This window comes from Gymnodraco acuticeps, unplaced genomic scaffold, assembly GCF_902827175.1.
Source record: "Gymnodraco acuticeps unplaced genomic scaffold, fGymAcu1.1, whole genome shotgun sequence".
Classification (NCBI taxonomy): domain Eukaryota; kingdom Metazoa; phylum Chordata; class Actinopteri; order Perciformes; family Bathydraconidae; genus Gymnodraco; species Gymnodraco acuticeps.
In genome coordinates, this window is record NW_022989803.1 from 1,705,408 (window position 1) to 1,725,147 (window position 19,740).

General features: G+C 42.7%; 1 protein-coding gene across 10 annotated transcripts in view; it reads right to left on the reverse strand.

The window, feature by feature from the left end:
- The window catches only part of lyst (lysosomal trafficking regulator), a 78,169-nt gene that overhangs the window by 10,118 nt on the left and 48,311 nt on the right, over window positions 1-19,740 (reverse strand). For 8 of the 10 annotated variants that reach the window (XM_034227357.1, XM_034227340.1, XM_034227318.1 and 5 more), the window contains 27 exons: window positions 18,728-18,884; window positions 18,448-18,621; window positions 18,214-18,374; window positions 17,357-17,547; window positions 16,595-16,840; window positions 15,674-15,847; window positions 14,782-14,931; window positions 13,066-13,203; window positions 12,786-12,984; window positions 12,572-12,700; window positions 11,208-11,826; window positions 10,224-10,404; window positions 9,317-9,486; window positions 8,947-9,177; window positions 8,600-8,766; window positions 7,462-7,614; window positions 6,619-6,810; window positions 6,314-6,525; window positions 4,698-4,907; window positions 4,088-4,264; window positions 3,889-3,965; window positions 3,594-3,782; window positions 2,984-3,129; window positions 2,802-2,898; window positions 2,571-2,632; window positions 1,218-1,273; window positions 978-1,130 (listed from right to left, as the gene is read on the reverse strand). In XM_034227357.1, coding sequence (XP_034083248.1) covers window positions 978-1,130; window positions 1,218-1,273; window positions 2,571-2,632; window positions 2,802-2,898; window positions 2,984-3,129; window positions 3,594-3,782; window positions 3,889-3,965; window positions 4,088-4,264; window positions 4,698-4,907; window positions 6,314-6,525; window positions 6,619-6,810; window positions 7,462-7,614; window positions 8,600-8,766; window positions 8,947-9,177; window positions 9,317-9,486; window positions 10,224-10,404; window positions 11,208-11,826; window positions 12,572-12,700; window positions 12,786-12,984; window positions 13,066-13,203; window positions 14,782-14,931; window positions 15,674-15,847; window positions 16,595-16,840; window positions 17,357-17,547; window positions 18,214-18,374; window positions 18,448-18,621; window positions 18,728-18,884 — 4,811 coding nt within the window. The remainder of the gene's footprint in view (window positions 1-977; window positions 1,131-1,217; window positions 1,274-2,570; window positions 2,633-2,801; window positions 2,899-2,983; window positions 3,130-3,593; window positions 3,783-3,888; window positions 3,966-4,087; window positions 4,265-4,697; window positions 4,908-6,313; window positions 6,526-6,618; window positions 6,811-7,461; window positions 7,615-8,599; window positions 8,767-8,946; window positions 9,178-9,316; window positions 9,487-10,223; window positions 10,405-11,207; window positions 11,827-12,571; window positions 12,701-12,785; window positions 12,985-13,065; window positions 13,204-14,781; window positions 14,932-15,673; window positions 15,848-16,594; window positions 16,841-17,356; window positions 17,548-18,213; window positions 18,375-18,447; window positions 18,622-18,727; window positions 18,885-19,740) is intronic. The other 2 variants (XM_034227330.1, XM_034227348.1) reach the window with 2 other exon arrangements.

The following is a 19,740-nucleotide window of genomic DNA, read 5'->3' on the forward strand; positions in this document are numbered from 1 at the left end:
ATGAATAACTCCTACTGCAAAATATTTTCATGCTGCATGGCTTTGTCTATTCAAACATCTGTTTCTCAGCAGTAGAGCCTTCATCTCAATATTTCCATCACCAGGATGTGTCGCTACATTTTGATATTCAAATTAATGAGTTTTCCCTTGTGATCTCCTGGGTAGGGATGCATACCGGTATCCGGTATTACCGAAATAGCGGTTACTGGTGGCTACGGTATACCGTACCGAAATCAGATCCGGTTTCGATACTTAAAAAATAAACAAAACATTTATTTTTATTTTTATTAATTTTAAAAGTGAGTCCGTGGCCCGTGATATAAATTAGATTGCATAATCGTTGTTCTTCATATTTTATGTATTTTTCATTGTTTGTTCAATACTAGAAAGGTAAAAGTCCCACAAATGAACTGTGATGGGATTTGTTTTCTCTCACCAGTGAAGGTAAATGTTGATTTTAAAGATGAGATTTGTTTGTTTGTGCAATGCCGAGATCTCATGACCTTTATTCTATTATGTATTTGTTCTCTAGTCGAATCTCAGGTTTAACATTAATTATAACGGTGCTATAATGGTCTGTTTGCATTGACAAGATGTGCTATCCACGCGGCACACCTGATGGCGGGTGTTATAAAAGATATTCCATAATCGGTTTTCTTCATATTTTTAATGTATTTTTCATTGTTTGTTCAGTACTAAAAGGTCCAAGAAGTCCCACAATTGAATTTAATATTCATTTGACATGTTAACTGTATCGTAAAGCGCTTCATGGGAGTAATTGTGGGATGATACATTTTCAAAGTATCACGATATGTATCGGTTGAGTATCGGTATCGTTCAGTGGTATCGGTATCGTAAAAAGGTCAACGATATGCATCCCTACTGCTGGGTAGTCTAAACCTCAGTTATAAAACAGCTAAAGCAAACACACTTTAACATCTACTGTATGTCATTCATGAGCAATGCCATTGCCTCACCTTGGTGTTGTCAAAGGCCAACAGCAGGGTCCTGCCATTGGTGAGGAATATCTCCACAGCGTTGTCTCTTAGCTGCCACCAGCGCTTGTGCACCTCCTTGATCTCCTCGTACGTCCAAGAGAAGGAAGGAGCCTCCGTCTCACCGTGAAGGCTCTGTAGCATCACATTAAACACATCCGGTGTGAGTAGCCTGGGAAACTCACATAGCCCTAACAGTGTTGAGGAGTCCTCTGGCTTTACCTGGTTGTCATGGGCATCAGCAGCGTTATCCTCCACAAAGTACATCCCAGACTTTCCTGTGAGAAAACATAGGGGGAGTGAGACTTGGTGTACAAACAGAAGCCTCCTCTGCTGCAGTAGCGTGGGGAAAAAATTAGGGGAAGCCAATAATACATCCTTTCTTTTGGGTCGGGGGTGTGGTGGTAAATGTAATAACGTAACCAGATGAGTGATTACAGCACCCGGTATCATTTTCCACACATTTGTATCATACAGATGCAGGACTTACACACGCCTGTTATCTAACAGACAGGTCCGCACGCACTCTCCAGCCGAAACTCTAATAAGCATTCATTCACAAACTAAATCAGGAGACCTTTAACGTTTTACGTCCGATTCGCTCCTTTTTTCCTCGCTGGACACAGCTCCAGTTTGGGCATTGGCCTGTCATCAGATTGTATTTGTTGTTGCTGCTGTAGCGGAAGTTTAGTACAATTTAATTTTTGATTAAATTCTCCACCCTCCATAATTGCACTTGCTTCAGTTGCTTGCTACTTTCTAACGGCTGTGAGAGTGGTGCAGTGACGCTATCTATCTTCTATCGATTAGATTAATGATTCGAAAATTATAAAAGTAGGGTAGACATGTGGATATTATCCGACTGAACAAAACTTGCATTTATCTAACAGGTTTGTTTTCCACTGACCTTATTTCGAGCTATTTTCCAAAATCCTATGGAGAAATCCCATTGCTTTTTTGTCGAGGGAAACATGAGGGAAACCGAGCGCAGCTTACTTCCGGATTTTAGGATGCGTCACTGCAACACTAAGTTGATGCGATTTGATTGGATTGTGAGACAAGGGAAGCCAGCCGCCTCTGGCTTCCCTTGTCATGGCCCTGACCAATCACAGGTTGGCAGGGGCATCACGTGAGCCTCATCTGATTGGTCAATCCCTCAATCTTTTTTCACCAAGGGAAGCCAGATTCGGCTGGCCTCCTCTCGCAACAGTGAGTGCAATCTACTGTTTCACCATAACATCTAGAGGGGCGCTGTTTGTTTCACTCTTTTTAAAATACTCAATGAGAATGGGGGAAGAGACGGGCCGGCAGCAACACACAGCAAAGGAGAATTATCGAAACAAAACAAAGTGTTTTTATTTATTTATTTAAATTATAACTACAATCCGAAAAAACAAGGGAAGCCTGGCTTCCCTTGGCCTCCGGGAGAAAACGCCACTGCTCTGCTGAATAACTAGCAAACATTTGTGTGAGAGGGGCAATATTCTCTAGTGGCTCAGAGATAGCACATTATTCTTTGTTACCGGCTGACTATATTATGCACGGAGCCGCTGTGAGAGATGGTCAGTGTCTTACCCAGCAGCAGCTCCCCTGCTGTCTCTCTGGAGGGGGCGACGCTGATGCACCGTCTGGTGAACCTGAGGACAAAGAGACAGGATTTCTCATACAGGGAAAAACACCATCTGAATAAAGCACACACCTTTCAGTGAGACATTTATATGCCTTCTTCAGATCACCCTGTCCTCCTGAGAGGAATATGATGTTAACTACAGACAGGAAATGTGACAGGGAGGTAAAAAGTAATACCTGATGGGCTCGCTGGTGGCTTTGTCTTTGACGGTGGAGGAGAAGGACGAGTGGGTCTTGTCCTCAAACAGGAAGGATAATGGTGGCTTCACGGTGTCTAAACAAGACATAGAGGTTATATTAAGAAAACTAAAGCAGAGATAATTCTTCCCAAACTCTAAGTGGGGAAAAGGTTTCTTCACCTTCAGCCTTACGTCTGTCTTTGAGCAGGTATTTGTTAGGGATGGTGAGGTAGCATCTCTGTAGCCGCCGCCGCTCCCGGTTCGGCCCCTCGGTGGGGTCCAGCTGCCAGGACGTTGGGTAGGATGTCGGGTCGTACCAAACCGCACTGAAACAGACCATAACAGCCGTCTTAATCACTTTCTCTACTCATATCAATACAGAATCCCTTGGTAACCCCCTTCACTTTTTATATAGCAACAGCAGCACATTTGTTTCATTAGCAAACGCTGGAAAGCTAACATAAACATCATCTTGTTAGTAATGTCACGTGTGAATATCTTAGCATTCTAATGTTAATGTTGCAGCATTTAGCTCTAAGCTTGACATCTTTTACAGCATTCTGGTTCTATGTATGTCTGAAGTGTTTTGTATTATTTAAATGAATGCATCAAAATATACCTAATCGTTTCACATTGGAATGAGATTTTCTTTCTTTTATTAAATAAAATTACCAAAATATAAAGAGGAGAAAGAAGAACTAATTATAATTACAACCATCCTTAGGGAAACGGTTTTCTAATTGCACTAATACTGTGTGAGTCCCTGGGAGGGTTCGATGTGGGAGCCTACCGGTCATGCGTGAGTTGTTGCACCAGCTCCTGCCAGTGTCTGCTGGCGCTGAGGTCAGTCTTATAGAGCCCCCTGATGTGCTGGATGACTTTCTTTCTCTCCATGCCTTGTCGCAGAGACACATTCTGTGTGATGTCAGCTGCAATCTTTGAAATGTCCTTTGACTTTCCATCCAGCCTCTGGATAAGACTGCAGAGGAGTAAGAAAGATGGAGGAGAGGAAGAAAGATATGATTCAGACCAACATCTTTTTGCACTGAACATCAAGCTCACATCAGGGAAAAGCCCCTACTCACTTCCTCTGAGTGTTGGCCATTTTCTTTTCCCATGCCACTTTGCTTGTTTTCTCTTCTGCTTCATACTTTAATTTTTCCTGTAATAATAAAAGTACAACACATATTAGGATACATATTTTATACTGCTGAACAGGAATTGATATTGACTTAAGACTGTTTATTTCCTTTAACAATGACTGTCTGTCTGTGTCGAACTTACCTCTTTTATGGCTTTGAGCAGGTCTTGTTTGTGTGGAGAGTTTGGTGGGATGCAGCGATGGCCACAAAGCTTGAGCGAGGTCATGAATACACCCACGGCATTCTGATCGTCTTTGGTGAGGCTGTCCTTGTGATCGTGCAGCATCTCATACAGGTAGAGTGACAACTTCGGTCCATGCTGAGTTAAAAAAGAGAGAGAGAGGGATTAAAAGAAACCCAGATTTAATTTTAGTTTGTGTCTGAAGCAAGTCACAAACAGTGATGGACAGGAAACAAGACTTCTAGGGGCCAGTTGACCGTCAGTAAAGCCTGAGAGGAGGACGAGTGAAAGACTCCCAAGGCGAAGAGAGGGAGCTGCTGAACAGCATGAAAACATCCATCACAGTTATTTTAGAGCCAATGCCTGACAGCTCCAGGAAAACTGGTCTGCAGGAGTGAAAATGACAAGCAAAGCTAATATACTGAACGCTCACTCATACTTTCCCCTGAAACCAACACCATTTCTGCACTGTGTAGGCGAAAAGATTGCCAGAAAATATATCATTTGGGTGGTCTGATACTTGACGTGTAGTGTGAAAAATAGATTTTAATGATGTATTTCCTTCACTCACCTCCAGACCTGGGCTGAGGCTCTCCTTGAGGATGTCCAGATGTCTGGGATCAAGCACAAACTCTAGCGACTCCTTCCTGTCACACAGGGGACGCGTGGGGCTGAGGGTGTGCACAAGGAGGCGGCCGATCTGGACCCGAAAAGTATCCCGACACGACCAAAGGATTCTTCGCCACTGCTGATGTGGGGCTCCTCCTCGACCCGTGCTTCCCTGTAAGATCACAACCATCATAACAAGGTCCCACAAAATAACAATTAGCTCTTTAAAGAAGAGATTCCGTGTTGTGTTGTGTTAGTATTTTAGATAATAAGCAGAGTTGTGCAGCTCTATTTTTTGACTTGTCCAAAGCGTTTGATACCGTCGATCATCGCATCGTGAAGCAGAGGCTACTCAGTATTGGCATATCCAGCCATGCAGTGGGTTGGTTTGTGAACTACCTCTCTGAAAGGTCCCAATGTGTTCACTTTGATGGGCTGTCTTCTGAGTGGTTAAACATCACTAATGGTGTTCCCCAAGGTTCTGTTTTAGGCCCGCTATTATTCTCCATCTACATCAACAGTTTAGGTGAAAATGTCGATGGAGCAACCTTACATTTTTATGCGGACGATACCGTGATGTACTGTGCAGGCTGTTGTTGAATTGCAAGCTGTTTTTAACATTATTCAGACTCAACTCTCTGAACTAAAGCTTCTTTTAAATGTTGAGCAAACCAAGGTAATGCTCTTTTCAAAAGCTAAAAAGACACCAGAGCCTGTTTTAGATATTGTAACTACGCAAGGAATACAAATTAAAGTGGTTACCTGTTACAAATACCTTGGTATCTGGCTTGATGATTGTCTCTCTTTTAAACTTCATGTCAATAACCTGCTTAAAAAACGGAGGGTTAGGCTAGGTTTCTTTTACAGGAACAAGTCCTGTTTCTCGCTTGAGGCCAGGAAAAGGCTAGTCACTGTGCCCTTTTTACCTGTGCTGGACTATGGTGATCTGATTTATATGAATGCACCTGCCAATTACCTGAGCAAGTTAGATGCTGTGTATCACAGTGCACTGAGATTTGTGACAAACTGTAAAGTATTAACCCATCACTGTACCCTGTATGCAAGGGCTGGTTTGCCTTCGCTAACTTTACGGAGGCTCAGTCACTGGTACATTTTTATATACAAAGCCATGTTAGGGAAACTTCCATCCTACATCTGCTCCCTGATCTCACGGCGAATTGTAAGTGGCTATTGCCTGAGATCGAATGCTGTGGTTTTATTAAATGTGCCAACTGCTAGGACTGTCTTAGGGAAGATAGCTTTTAGATTTTAGATGCTCCTCTGTCTTGGAACAGTCTGCAAAATGAATGGAAGCTGAGCAACTTGGTTCCACTAAATGTTTTTAAAGCAAGGATAGATGCTATCCAATCGGAAACTGTTGAAACCTGTAAATGTTACTAGCTATGTAAACTGTAGTCGCTGTAAATAAGCTGTATGATGTCCTTTTTGTTTTTCTGTTATGTTTATATGTATTCTTCATGTGGAACCTACTTGCAGCAGGTCACCCTTGAAAAAGAGATCAATGATCTCAATGGGATTCACCTGCATAAATAAAGGTTTGAAAGGAAAATGTCATACCAGGCTGATTTTGATGCCGTCCATCATGAGTTTGAGAATGTCTTTCTGAAAGCTCTTCTTGCTGGCAGGCGGCAGGGGGAAGGGCGTGGGAGAATGAGGGACGGAGGCCAATCCGCCCTCCTCCTGCGGATGATCACCTGGGTCTGGGATTAAAAACGGTTGGTCTGCGCAGTCGGGAATATTCAGCAGGTCAAACAAGTCCTCACTCACATCTGAAAAGAGAGACAATTTCAAGCAGTACGAGGATTAGGGATCAAGTTTGGATTACCATGAAGAGAAAAAATAAGTGGGAGAAGGCTTATTACCATGGTAAATGAGTCTGTTGACGGCAAGAACCACAAGCCTCTGCAGCCGTTGGACGAACTCAGTCTCGCTGGCACGGATGGGGTTTTCCTGGCTCATCCTCCTTTGCATCATCTGGTTGAGCTCATCGCTCGCTACGGAGCGCATCCGCATCAGAAGGGAGTCAGTCTGAGCCAGAGAGAACCGACGCCGGCCTAAAATCATGTGCACAGTTGTGAGAAAACTGGACACACTTTCACACTACATCATTTGTAAGTAAAAGCACACATTCTTTTTTCTTGTCAAGGTTATGCAAATAGTGTATTAATTCATTCATTGCACACGGAGAAGATTATTAATATTCACTCATCTAAGTGCCATCTGTGCTGGAGATGCTTAACCAATCAAACGTGCACTTACAAAAGGCACCAGTAGCGCACGAGGGTACTGGGCAGATTAAATCCTGAGGTGAGTGCAAGGGTGAGTTTACAGTGGTGTCACAGTAACAAATTGGGAAACATGCTCCGTGACAAGGAGAATGTTCTCCGCTGCAGTCCCGAGCTACCTGCTTCACAGTTGAGCATGTAAGATGGAGCTCCAGAGGGGGAGGGGAGGGGGGAGTCCATGGACAGGAAGCTGAAGGGAGGGGAGAGGGGGATCTGGCCATAGGAGCAGTAGTGCTGTCGGGGGATGCGGGGGATAATGGAGTCTTTCAAGGCAATGGAACCTTCAGATCGGACGAGGAGAGGATCAATAAACACACAGGTGAGGGTGGAGAAGTGAAACGCCTGGAGACACATGGGGGTCATTTCTCCCTCCAATAATAGAATAACTACACAGCATGTTTAAACTGTTGAAATACTCACCCGCGATGCTCTTGCGCTTCTGATAGATGGCATGATGTGGAGAGCTCGGCGTAGTTACAGAGCTGCTAAGCTTCTGAGGTTCCTGATTGGCTGTCGTCTTTATGAACTCTATCGCTGACTGAAGGACGCGGAACTGCAAAGCCACAGCCATCTCTGAGAAAAAAATAAAACGATGAGACAATGAACTTTCCCATGTTGGAATTTTATCGAAGAGTAAGAATTCAACAAGGGTCTTCGCACTATTAATTGGTAGTACTGGGGCTTCGTCCCCAAGTGGAGGACCTTAGTTGGAATCCTCTTGCCGCATGTCATCCCCTCTGTGTTTCTTAGTTTCAAGTTTATCTCTAGAATAAAAGGCACCGGTTTCCCAAAAAAAATTAAACTTGTTACCCGAATCCACAAAATAAAAAAAATACGTCTGCCATTGTAATGATAATATTTGTTTCACTTCATTGTTTTTAGTTGCAAATACTTTGGCTTTTAAGTTATCGGAATATTCATCTTTTATTATGTCCGTGTATCCTTTTTCTTATCACAGCTTTTCCCTGTGACTACACACACTGCTAAAAATGTAATGTTGTAATCTGTTGATTTCAAAAATAAGTTTCTATTTGGGTGAAATGTTTATAAATGAAACTTGCCCACGAACAGTGCTGAAAAGGACCTAACATAGTAGTTTGGTTTATTTAATTATGCTAATGATCATATGTCAAAAACATGCACCTCCACACAAACTCCTGGCATCAGGTTGGGCCAATGAGGGCAGTATTACAGTTGAGAATAATTATTTGTCAAAATGTACAGAGCCTGCTTTTGTAACGTTTATGTGACCGCAGAATGGTTTTATCATGTCAAAAATTTAAAGTAATCGGCAATAAAGGGAAAGAGATGGGAGAGATACTTTTCAGTGAGCAAATTTAAAGAAAATGAGAGAAAACTATTTGGTAGGAAGATGGAGATGTGAGATAATTCTTAAATTATATTTTCCCAATGAGTTTCCACTCTGTGGTTGTAGATAATAAAGCCCAGTTTCTCTCTGCAGCAGAGCATGACAGCTTGAGATCATCCATAACTGCAGAGCATAGACAACACTGATGTATTTTGCATGTGTATTGAATTTTAGAGCTCCAGCCCTCACCCTGCGTGCGGCGCATCTTGCTGGTCTGCATGAAACCCAGCAAGGTAATGAGGTCTTCAATGATGCGAAAGTACTGAGACCCTGAAGAGCTGCAGGAGTGGATCGTCACGGCAACCAACAGCTGCTGGATGTCACACACCAGGAGCTTGTAGTCATTCAGGGGAATACTGCAGAGAGAGGACAAGAACAAAATATGAGGCAGAGGAAGTGAGTCTCCCGCCTTTATATGCTAGATCAATGAACAGTGAGAGGATTAATTATTCAATTCATGGCTCAAAGATTCAAGACAAAACCCATGGTCCCATGGAGGTGTTTGAATGAATCTTCCTCTGTTCTGGCAGCCGTACCCATTCTCCATGCCATTGAGGGTAGACAGGGTGTTGAAGAGCACGTAGAGCAGCCCGTGGTCTAGCAGGATGTCTGCCAGCTTGGGGCAGGCGTTGAGGAGCTGCAGCAGCATACAAAGGATGTTGTGCACCAAGGAGTTCTCATACAGGGAGTTCTCAATAAGACCCAGCACTGGGATGATACAGCGCTTTCTGAAGGGGGAGATATTTTCCATTTCCTCCAGGTCCAGACTGGGAAAATAAGAGAGAAAGTTATTTAACGTGCCTGCTTCAAAGACATGTATAGACTGTGTAGACCATATATGAATAATATTCCAAGATAAAACAACTCTATGCTGCCTACGGTGCACTGCACATGTATTTCACTCACTCTTCCTCCAGGCCCACCGGCCGACCGAACAGCATCTCCAGGAAGCATTCGAGCAGCCCCTGGCTGCCCTGATGGATGTACAGCTGGTTGGCCAGCAGGGAGAAGCCATGGTTCTTCAGAAACTTCTCCTTCTGCTCTTTGGACGCTCTGCTAAAATATGCATCCAGCAGCTAGGAACAGCAAAATCATATGTAGATATAGAAAGGTAGTTTAAAAGATGGTAATATATTTTGATACTTTGATAACACGCTGGTACATATTACAATATTTTGAGACACAGGGGATCAAATGATTAACACAGCAAATGAATGGGTTAGTTTAGGCACTTTAATTCTGTCATGCTGAGGGGTAAGTTTTGCATGCCTGTTCATCTGTTTATAAACCAGTATTTCTGCAAAGTAGCAAATAAATATGCTAGAGGCTAATTATTGTAATATTCTTATATTTGCAGAATTTGATTCCAGTGGTGGTTGCGTAGGATTGTTTCTGTGTTGTGTAATCTAAGTCAAACTTTAGTTTAAAAAAAAAAGAAGAGATTTACTAATTCCTGAAATGAAAAATAAATAAAACATTTCCTGCGTTGGCATTTAGCCTTTCAAGAAATGTTTTACTGCACTCTAAAAACTATCTGTACACAAACACATTTGTACAACCCTAGACTCTCATGTCTGCGTCATAAATATGAAGCGAAAGCCAAGAAATAAAGACTGAAATCAGGCAGAAGAGCCAGCCTTGCTCTGTCCAAAGGAAAACCAGCACCTCTAAGATGTTAACAAATGTGTATAGGTATCTCATTGGGAGATCATATTCTATCTTACTGCCTCATACAGTGGGTTCCTCCTTGACTCTTTGTACTCAAATCAAATCAACCTGCTTCACATCACATCAGAGGCGACACTGCACCCACCTTCATGACACCCTGCTGGATGAGAGGCGACGAGTGGTTGACCAGGACAATGAGGGCCTCAGGCTGGATGAGCTTGTCCATCACCTCCTCCAGCATGAGGTCAGGCAGCAGCAGCAAGATGCCCCTCAGAAGATCATAGAGGCCACAGCAGATCAGCACCAGGCAGTCCTCAGTGCTGGACCTGAGGAACACAACTTTAGTGAAGAATTACTATGCATGGACAGCTAGCTGAATGTCCTCAGTAAACAGTGAGATGAAACACAAAAGCTTGTTACACTCATCAGATTGTGTATCCATTTGTTTCTATTTGCATTTAATACTACAAGAGTAATTAAAGAATCAGAATATAAAGCTGCCATGACTTTTTACTGGAGCCATTGTTTTTTTATTAGGAATTCAAGGAAACACAGGGTGAGTAATGATATACAAATGATAGTTTTTGAGGGGAAGTATTCCATTATTGTCTGTCAGCTAACACTGCTACTAATACAAAGACAAAGGTGCCTTTGAGAAAAAAGGATTACAAGGAATACATCTTTTTTTAATTTTCCTATCAGCTTATGTCACCAGCTGGCTGCCACTGCAGGTAAAAATAAACTGACACTGTCACTGCGGTAGAAATCATTTTCAAAGTTGGGTAAGGACTATCACCATAACCAAATGCTGTATTTAGATTATGCAAATCCCCACACAACTCTTTATCAAGCAGAGCGGCTGAGGTATTTATCTTTCGTGGGTGTTGTGTACCAGAACAATCCGAACAATGTCCATGACATGGACAAGCAATTAAATCAAACGCTGAATGAGACTGTCAGTGCTCTCTGTACGCTATTTATAGATTAGCCAAAGTTTGGTATGGATTTAATTAATAAGATAACTTGTAATGATATTGAGCATTCAGTAAGAAAATCCTGAGAGTGTTTTCTTGAGATGCAGTAATACCTTGTCTGCCTTGCCCTGTGAAAGAGAACTACGGCAGCATACCTGTCATTGGACTCGGTCTTGCTGTGCGCCCTCTCGTACCCGGGGGAGTAGGTGTAGCTCTCCCAGTCTTCAGGCATGGAGCCTCTGTCAGCTGAGTTCGGCCAGCGGGCGACGGCCAGCGAGCCGTTAGGAGCTGGGAAGGCCAGGCCCAGACTAGCCAGATTGCTGTGGCTCCTCTGAAAGGATTGAATGCCCTTCAGGCTGTCGGGGCGGCGCGGCGCTTCGTCACTGGCCCAGTCGAACCTGTCCTCAGACTCCACCTCAACGCTGCCCTCTGCCAGGCTGTCCACCTCCGCCTCGTCCCGCTCCTCCTCCACGCTGATGGAAGGAGTGCACATGGCCCCTCCCTCACCTATGTCCCTAGACTCACAGATCGTCTTGGCTGATTCGCAGCTGCTCAGGAGTTGCTCGTCGCCTCCGCCCTTCTTCAGCGTCTCTGTGCTGCCAAGACCCTGCTGAGTGGAGAGGGAGACCCCGTCACCATCGCCCGACTCGTGTAAGCTACCGTGTCCCAGTCGAGGTGTCAGGAGAGGGGAAGAGTACGGAGATGGCGCCAGACTAGGAAGGCGTAACGACTGGTCGTCACCTCCATGTTCAGGAGAAGGACCGTGGAGGTGGCCTGGGAAAAAAAGAACAAGATAATTCAGGACTTATAAATCCTTAGGCTTTCTAACAGACGGCTGCTAAGGGCCTCATTTACATGCAGACATATTGTACAATACTACAGTACAAATATTTAAATTGATAGGCTAGTGGCTGTGATAAGAAAACATGACATTGCAGATAAAAAAGAGGGGTGATAATAAACAAAATTGCAAATGAAATAGTGACCATTAATTCTTGATAATTGTAGGGATTTATTACAATGTATATTTGCAAGTAGCACAGCCTTATCTCAAAAGTAACGTAGTGCTTTGCAAGAAATGTAAAGAAAACAATTCAAAATGCAAGGTTGTGATAACAAAACAGGAATGGATAAATTGATGTGCATTCATTTACATACTTACTTATATGCAGTATAAGACAAATACAGTCTCTCAAATAATTCACTTTAAGATCTGCAATTTTTAACAAGATACATTTATTTTGAAGCAAACGATAAAAAGACTGGAGGGAGTTTCACAAACACATAACAACCTAATGCTTTTCTAACAAGTAACAATGTATACATTAGACCCTTAAATTAAAACTCTGATGAAACAGGGCTGATACAGCTCTGATGTTTTCACGTAAGAGCCACATTCACAAAAGCCCTGCTGATGGAAAAATGCCTTTGCCAGCAGCAGACTGAATGTTTGTATTCCATCATCTCCACTGTGTTGCAGTGCTTTAAGGTCAGTGTAATGAAGTGGAAACAGCAGTACCTTCATGGTGTGCATCAGTGAAGACAATCGGGGAGAGTGACACCACAGAGCTGCTGGCAGACTTTCCTCCACTGTTGGAGTGTCTCAGATACATAATGGACTGCACCTTCTCCTGGTACAGCTTCCCATCTGCCAAATGACACGCATCAAACGAGCATTAAAGTAATGGCACTTTGACCGAAAGGTGCTTCCTTTAACTGCACTGCCTCCTCACCTATGTGTAGAGAGAAGTAGAAGCTGGATGGAGTGTGGCAGACGTATGTGTTGGTGGGCGGGTGCACAGCCAACAGGAAGTTGTAGATGAGTTTCAGCAGGTCCATGTCCGGGGGAGACCCGAGCACCTCCTGGATGATTTTGACGAATGACAGACAGACTTCCTGAGGGATGGCAGTCAGATGCTCGTCCCGATGCTCCTTAAGAGAACACAATGTGGTCAGTAAACAGTCTCAAGAGACAAGGGGCATTGTTCCAGCCGCTTTATGAATTTGACCTACCTGTAACACCTGGCAGGTGAGCAGGAAGCGGTGCACGATTTCAGCCTTGAGGAACTGACGGATGTTGAAGACCTGATGAGGGTGGTGCACCCTGATGAGGATCTCTAAGGCAGCGAGCAGCGTTTCCCACACCCCACACTGATAGAAAACAACAGACAGTTAATAACAATGGAGGGGTAGACACATACACGTTTTGCGACGACTCTGCAAAGCAAGGACTTATTATTTTGTATTTTAATGCATTATTAGCAGCCCATCATTTTTCTGTTTCCAAACTTTTCTGTAGGAGTCTGATGAGAAAACAACATCTCATTTCTTCAACAAATAGTTTTTGAAATATTAAGTCCATATAGGGAATCAGCTTATAACACTCTCTATAAAGGGCAGGAGTGTGGTGTATAAATACTCTGGCACATGCTGAATAAATGAGAAATGCTTCCAATTAAAGGCTGTAAGAAGAAGAAACTCAGCAATATTGAACTGAAGGTACTGTTTAATAAACATGTACAGAACTGGCGTTATAGGAACATTTAAAAGCATTTCAATCCATGGGTTATTATAGTCCTAAAAAGGATCAATGGACCACTAGTATTTGTTTAGCCCTGTCACTTAAAAATACATTTATTATAAAAACTCTGGAAAAGTACAATATTTGTGAATTAGTTTATGGTTCTGAAATTAAAACTCTTTGCATTGGACAAACAATGTGTGAGCCGTAAAACTGAATGTCTTTAAAATCTTGGTAAGGGTGCTCACTAACCAAAAATATGGTTGAAAATGGTGAATCCCAGAAAGTAATTGGTACTAACACATTGAGAGCAAATCGCTGATATTAAAGGTCACATGTCATGCTTTTCCGGTAATTACCCATCCCCTTGTGTGTTATGAAGGTTTTTATGCATGTAAACGGTGTGCAGAGTCAAAACCCTCAAAGTACACCCTGTAGCGAGTAAAACTCTAATACAGAAAATACCTCCCCAAAACGCCTTGTTGGTGAAACGTCATCATCCATTTGATTCTTCCGGGGACATCTGATGTCATGTCGTATCCGGAACGAAATGGACCAATCCGTGGAGCCGTTACGTTACGTCCGCGGAGCCGTTACGTTACGTCCGCGGAGCCGTTACGTTAAGCCCCCGCTGATTGGTCCAAATTGACCAATCCACGGACTTCCTCACACACTCGGTGCATGCAGCTCTGCTGATCTCTCCTCCCTGGCTGATAACAGACAGTTGGGATCGCGGCAAAATTCTCTCTGCAGACCCATTCTCACAGCGTTTATCAACCTTTTTCTTACTCAATATCAAGCCACACTTATTGTTTTTACTTCGGCTGTGACTTTGTGTGTGCTCAGGGTGAGTTTGGCTGTGTATCGCTAAACAAGGAAATCACACCTCCACGGAGCTTAGCGCGATTCACAACGTCCCGACTGGTCCCGACCAATCGGAGCACACTGGGCTCACAGGGAAGGGGGGGCAAGAGCTGCATTGAGCCGTTTAGTGGAGAGAGTGAATACACGTAGTTTACAGAGATGCTGTATGCGAAACAATGTGAGTTTGGAAAATTGCACAGTATAAATCTATTCTAGTAGACCTCAACAATGGAATTATGATCAGTGGAAATGGCCATGACATGTGACCTTAACTAATTCACCTCCTGAGTGAGACTCATATCTCTTTTCATCCACAAAGTATGATTGATACTGTGTTTGTTTACCTCAGCCTTGGCCCAGATCTTCCAGTCCAACAGGATGTCTGAGAGGAGCCCGATATCCTGCACCACAGCGAGGGACTCAGTGTCCAACCGGAACTGCCCATCATCCCCGAGGATGAGAATGGGGGCACTGAAACATCCATCCAGTAAAGTCTACAAGGACAGAATATGGCCACCACATCAGAAAAACGATTTAAACAGTGTTTATATAATTTAGTGCTGGTCACTCTCATCAGATTAAACTGCAACATATTGATAATCACTATCTCTTCAGACCTGAGAGTGCAGAATCCCAGACAGCAAGAGGGTCAATAAGTTCTCCATTACATTTTTGGGAGTGCTTATCACTCCGTCAGAACCAATGCCCTTTACTCACTGAGCAGCCTGTTCGGTATCGATCAGAGTCTATCATTTGTGACCAGCTTCACTGCAGAGGTTATAAATCTTAAAGCATCCCTGGAAGACCCACATAAAATAGTAGTTGGCTGTTCATTGCAGCGGAAATAAAAAAGAGAAGAATAGGAATTGATATAGGAATGATTATGGGTGTTGATATATATCACTAATCAGTTCAGCCCTGTGCTATGCAATGCAGTATGTGGAAGTCTAAAGTGACAAAGCCAATCAGAGGTGCTGTGTGACTCTGCAGGAGCTCAGTGTTTCATCACGTCAGACAGAATCCATATCAGCACACAGCCATCACACAGCTCAATTACAGACACAGCCAGAGGGTCAAGTAACAGCAGGGTCACTAACACCGGCTCAAAGGCACCAGCGCGTCGGGCTGCATCAGATTCATGGTACAAAAAAAAACAAGTGCCATTGAAGGTGTTTTACTGCACAGATAAGCAGAGGTTGTGAGCACTGACAGCAAATAGTTCACGGCGTGACTCACTTTCAGCATATGATATCCCACGATGCATTTGGACTTGATGAGGACCTGGTGGATCATAGAGTAACCATGGTAACAGTCCATTTCATGGATGCGGTGTTGGTTAAACTTGGACAAAGACAGCAGCACCCGCAGGGCCAGAGCCTGAGTCTTCTCACAGTCACTCAGCTCCACCGTCTGGACGCCGCAGCAGAGAGACGAGGGACAGAGGAACAAAAAGAAAAATGTCTGAATGTGAACAATGCAGAACTGAAGATGAGTTCTTCAACATAATGTCACACTGTCACTGTTATTGTGGTCTCACAAAAGCACACAGAAACCTCAAATCTAATTAAACTACAGTCCCTGTTGGAAAGTAGTAACACAACGAACATTACTTTCTTGATGCTGCACAGTAACAGACATAATAATTAGATAACTAACTCAGAATTAGATGATTAACTGAGTTCAAATATGAGGAAATTGATTTAATTGTTTTTGGACTAAGGGTTACATTTCACTTCATGAATAATAGTAAGAATCAGCAATGCATAAAGAAATACAAAATAAGGGTTTCTAAACAGTCAATGAATGAATTTGCTCATTACCAACTTGAATAATTGTTTGGTGTGTCCAACAACAAAAATAAATGAGATTTTTCCAAATATCTTATTTGTTTTTACGACCAATATCACAATTAAAAGCATTTTATTTCTAATGTAATGTAAAGACATCTAAAATCAGTACGCTTTCTTCTTTGAGAAGCTTAAATGTTTGGCATTTTTGCTGCATAAATGACTTTTGTCTCCCAAAAACGTTTTGCACTTTTGCAGTGAGCTGACTATAGAATAAAATGGTCACTTTTCCCACTCTGGAAAACATCCATCTTAACCTACAGTAATCCAGAAATATCCCAACAACAGGGATCATCTCCGACCCTCCTACCTGTGCGAAGAGGAAGACAAAGTTTCCTGTTCCTCCGATCTTGTGCAGGACGCTCTGCAGGCCGTGGGTCTCGGTGGGGAGCAGAGCTCTGAGGGAGTTGGGCTCCAGGGAAACACTCTGCACTTCCTTGGAGCTGAACGGCCGCTGGGTGACGACTGTCTTGGCCTGACCCTTCATCCTGATCACAGGCTCATAGATAGTGTAGACTATAGGGCTGCTGGGAGCATACACTACTGCCAAACTCTCCTATAGAAAAAACAAAATGCACACAATTCACATTTACAGGCAGGTCAACGAGGCCATCTAGCTTGGAGCTACACTTGATTTGGACCTTGGTTAGGAAATAACTGAACTTATATAAATGTGGAGGGGAAGTTATTCTTTCCTCTTGTCTTAGCAGAGTAATAATCAACAAAGTAATTAGCCTTAAATGGGAGAAAAACTATTTTCAGTCTCGCTAAAATAGCAGCAGCTTAACTGTAATAGCTTTTTCCATTGGGGAAAAATTACTTCTAGTGCGCAGTATCATTAATGACAGCTAATTGGACCAGCACAATACTCCTAGACCGTGAAATGAAACAATAAATGAGACATAGGGGGGATTTGCAATGCATCACAGAGCACTTGAATCACAAAGTGCAAGTACAGGTTTTAAAAGTAACAACTGTAACAATAAAAAACATCTATTTGTCGGTTTTGTGTTTTATATTTCTTGTTGTTAATATTTGTGAAATGATGAGACGACTGTCAACAAAGACTTACAACCAAAGCTGTTGTGTCCACGTCATTGCTCTTCATCAGAAGCTCTCGCACATGCTCACACTTCAGGCCTTCCAGAGTGACAAACTTAGAGATTGTCCCACTGGGCTTGCCATATTTGCAGGGCATGATAGAGGTGAGGTCCGGCCCGCTGGTGTACAGGTAGAGGGCCTCCTCAGATCCGATTCTAGATCCTGGAATATGGAGGCAGAGTGTATACATTTAAAATTCTCTCCTAAATGCTGCAAATGTATTATATCAGAAGGCAGAAAACAGGATTCTGGGAAATAAAAAAAGTTAACCCCATGAGAGGATGATTCATATTTGTCCATCAATAACTCATAAAGTAATAACATATGTAATTTAAAGCAAGACCCTTGAGGAGCCATTGCACCATGATTTATTTCTTATTTTTATCAAAGTTTGATGAAACCGCACTCCTTTTTTTCAGAGAACAAATGAAGGAGAGGCTAAGCTTGTCTGATGACATTAGTTGGGTTCACACACGGGTTGAGATCGCTTAGAGGCGAGCCATTCACGGCTAATTAGAGGCAACAAGAGAAGTATTCAGAAAGCCTTCGAGAGAATGTGAAGAATCTACAGCACGTAACACATCAAACTACAGCCACAACACTGGTTCCGCTTTTTTAAATACCACAAGCCATTACTGTACACACTGCTCAAAAGAGAGAAGTTGATAATGGGCGAACCAGCAGAGAGCAGCACTGAGATGGAGCAGATCAAATTGTCTAAAGGATTATAACAGATTATAATAGATAATGAGTGACTCGCTGGGATTAAGCATCTAAGAGTTTATAGGCACATGATTCTAGTTGGATAAAGAAGAAAGGAGCTCCTACCATTGAAGAGAAGCACAGTGCCCATGCTCCAGCGACCACCCTGTTTTATCAGATCCTCATTGGACGGCGCACAGTGGCCCACCATGCAGAAGGTTTTGTTGCTGTCAGATGATAAACTTGACTTTCTTGGTATGGTGTAATCCAAATAAACCTCACATTTCCTAAAACAGAGGGCATGTTAGGGTAGTGTTCACTCACCAGGATTTGAAACTCTTGTTATGATAGGATGCTCACCTGATGCCACACACCCACACCACCACACAGCCGTGGATGTTCTTTTTGCCCTCTGGCTGCTGTGTATAGGTGAGGCCGAGGTGCTGCCATTGGCCGGCTCTGAACAGTTCCTCAACAGATTCTGCCTGGGCCAGCAGCCCCGCTTTTATCTCATCGTTTGGATCTATGCAGATCCTGTGGGAAGAAGTCATTTCAATGCTTCAAGGTCCATAAACTACAAGTACTTAAAAACTAGTAACCCATTCTGCACACACATCTTTGAGACTGTGCTGGTGCTCACCTGAATGTGAGGGAGCCTGATGTGAAGTCTGCCCACACTTGAAGCATCAGTGCCTTGGAGCCCATGGACAGAATGTGAATGAGACCTTCCTCTATAAACGTGGTCCCAGCCTGAGACGTGCCAAGGTGGGACTCAGCTGCAGGAGGGTTACTCTCCTCTGGAAAACAACGACGAGAGAATCTCAAAACCAGTCCATTTATTTGATCACTTTAGTTTTGATTGCCTCTATATACTGTACATACCAGAAAGACAAAGGTATTGCACCAAAAGTTGAAACTGCAAAGAGGAGGCTCAAACCAACGATGCCATATTTGCTTTTCAATCTTTTTTTCCAATAATGACATTAGTTTTAATGAAAATATGCTGTATAGTGTCAATCGCTATATTTTATACACCTAATCAATTTCCCCAAACTCTTATTTTTTCACCCTTGAAAGCCAATTTTTTTATATGAAAATATTTTATGGTCAAATATCTAACTACTGCCTATGTCTGGATTGGTGCATTACACACCATTTTTATGTAATAGCCTTCCTGCCAGCTGTGAATACGATTTGGACCAATTACCTCTTCTTTCAGCACCAGAGGATTTATATATCGCCCAGCTATTAATGGAATTCATAAAACTCTCTTAATACCCTCTTAAAACTCTCTTAATACCCCATTCAATACTGCTTTTAAAGAAAAATATCACATATTTCCATAAAAATTCTCTCAATGTTTGTGAATTTGTGGATGTCTGCACACATAGGAATTTGTGATCTTCAATACCTTTTTCCATAAAATGTAACCTTAGACTGACATTCCATTAAACTATGATAACATTTCTAAACTAGAAAATACATTTCCTGCAGAAAATGCGTGCGAATGCTGTAAACTGTGAACATTTATGGCTGAATTTAGCTGAAAATGCAGAAAAAGCTGAATATGTTATTAGCTGAATGGTAGCTGATTTTAGCTAAACAAATGCAGAAAAAGCTTAATAATTAAAAGAAAAGGTTTAAAAAAGGTAT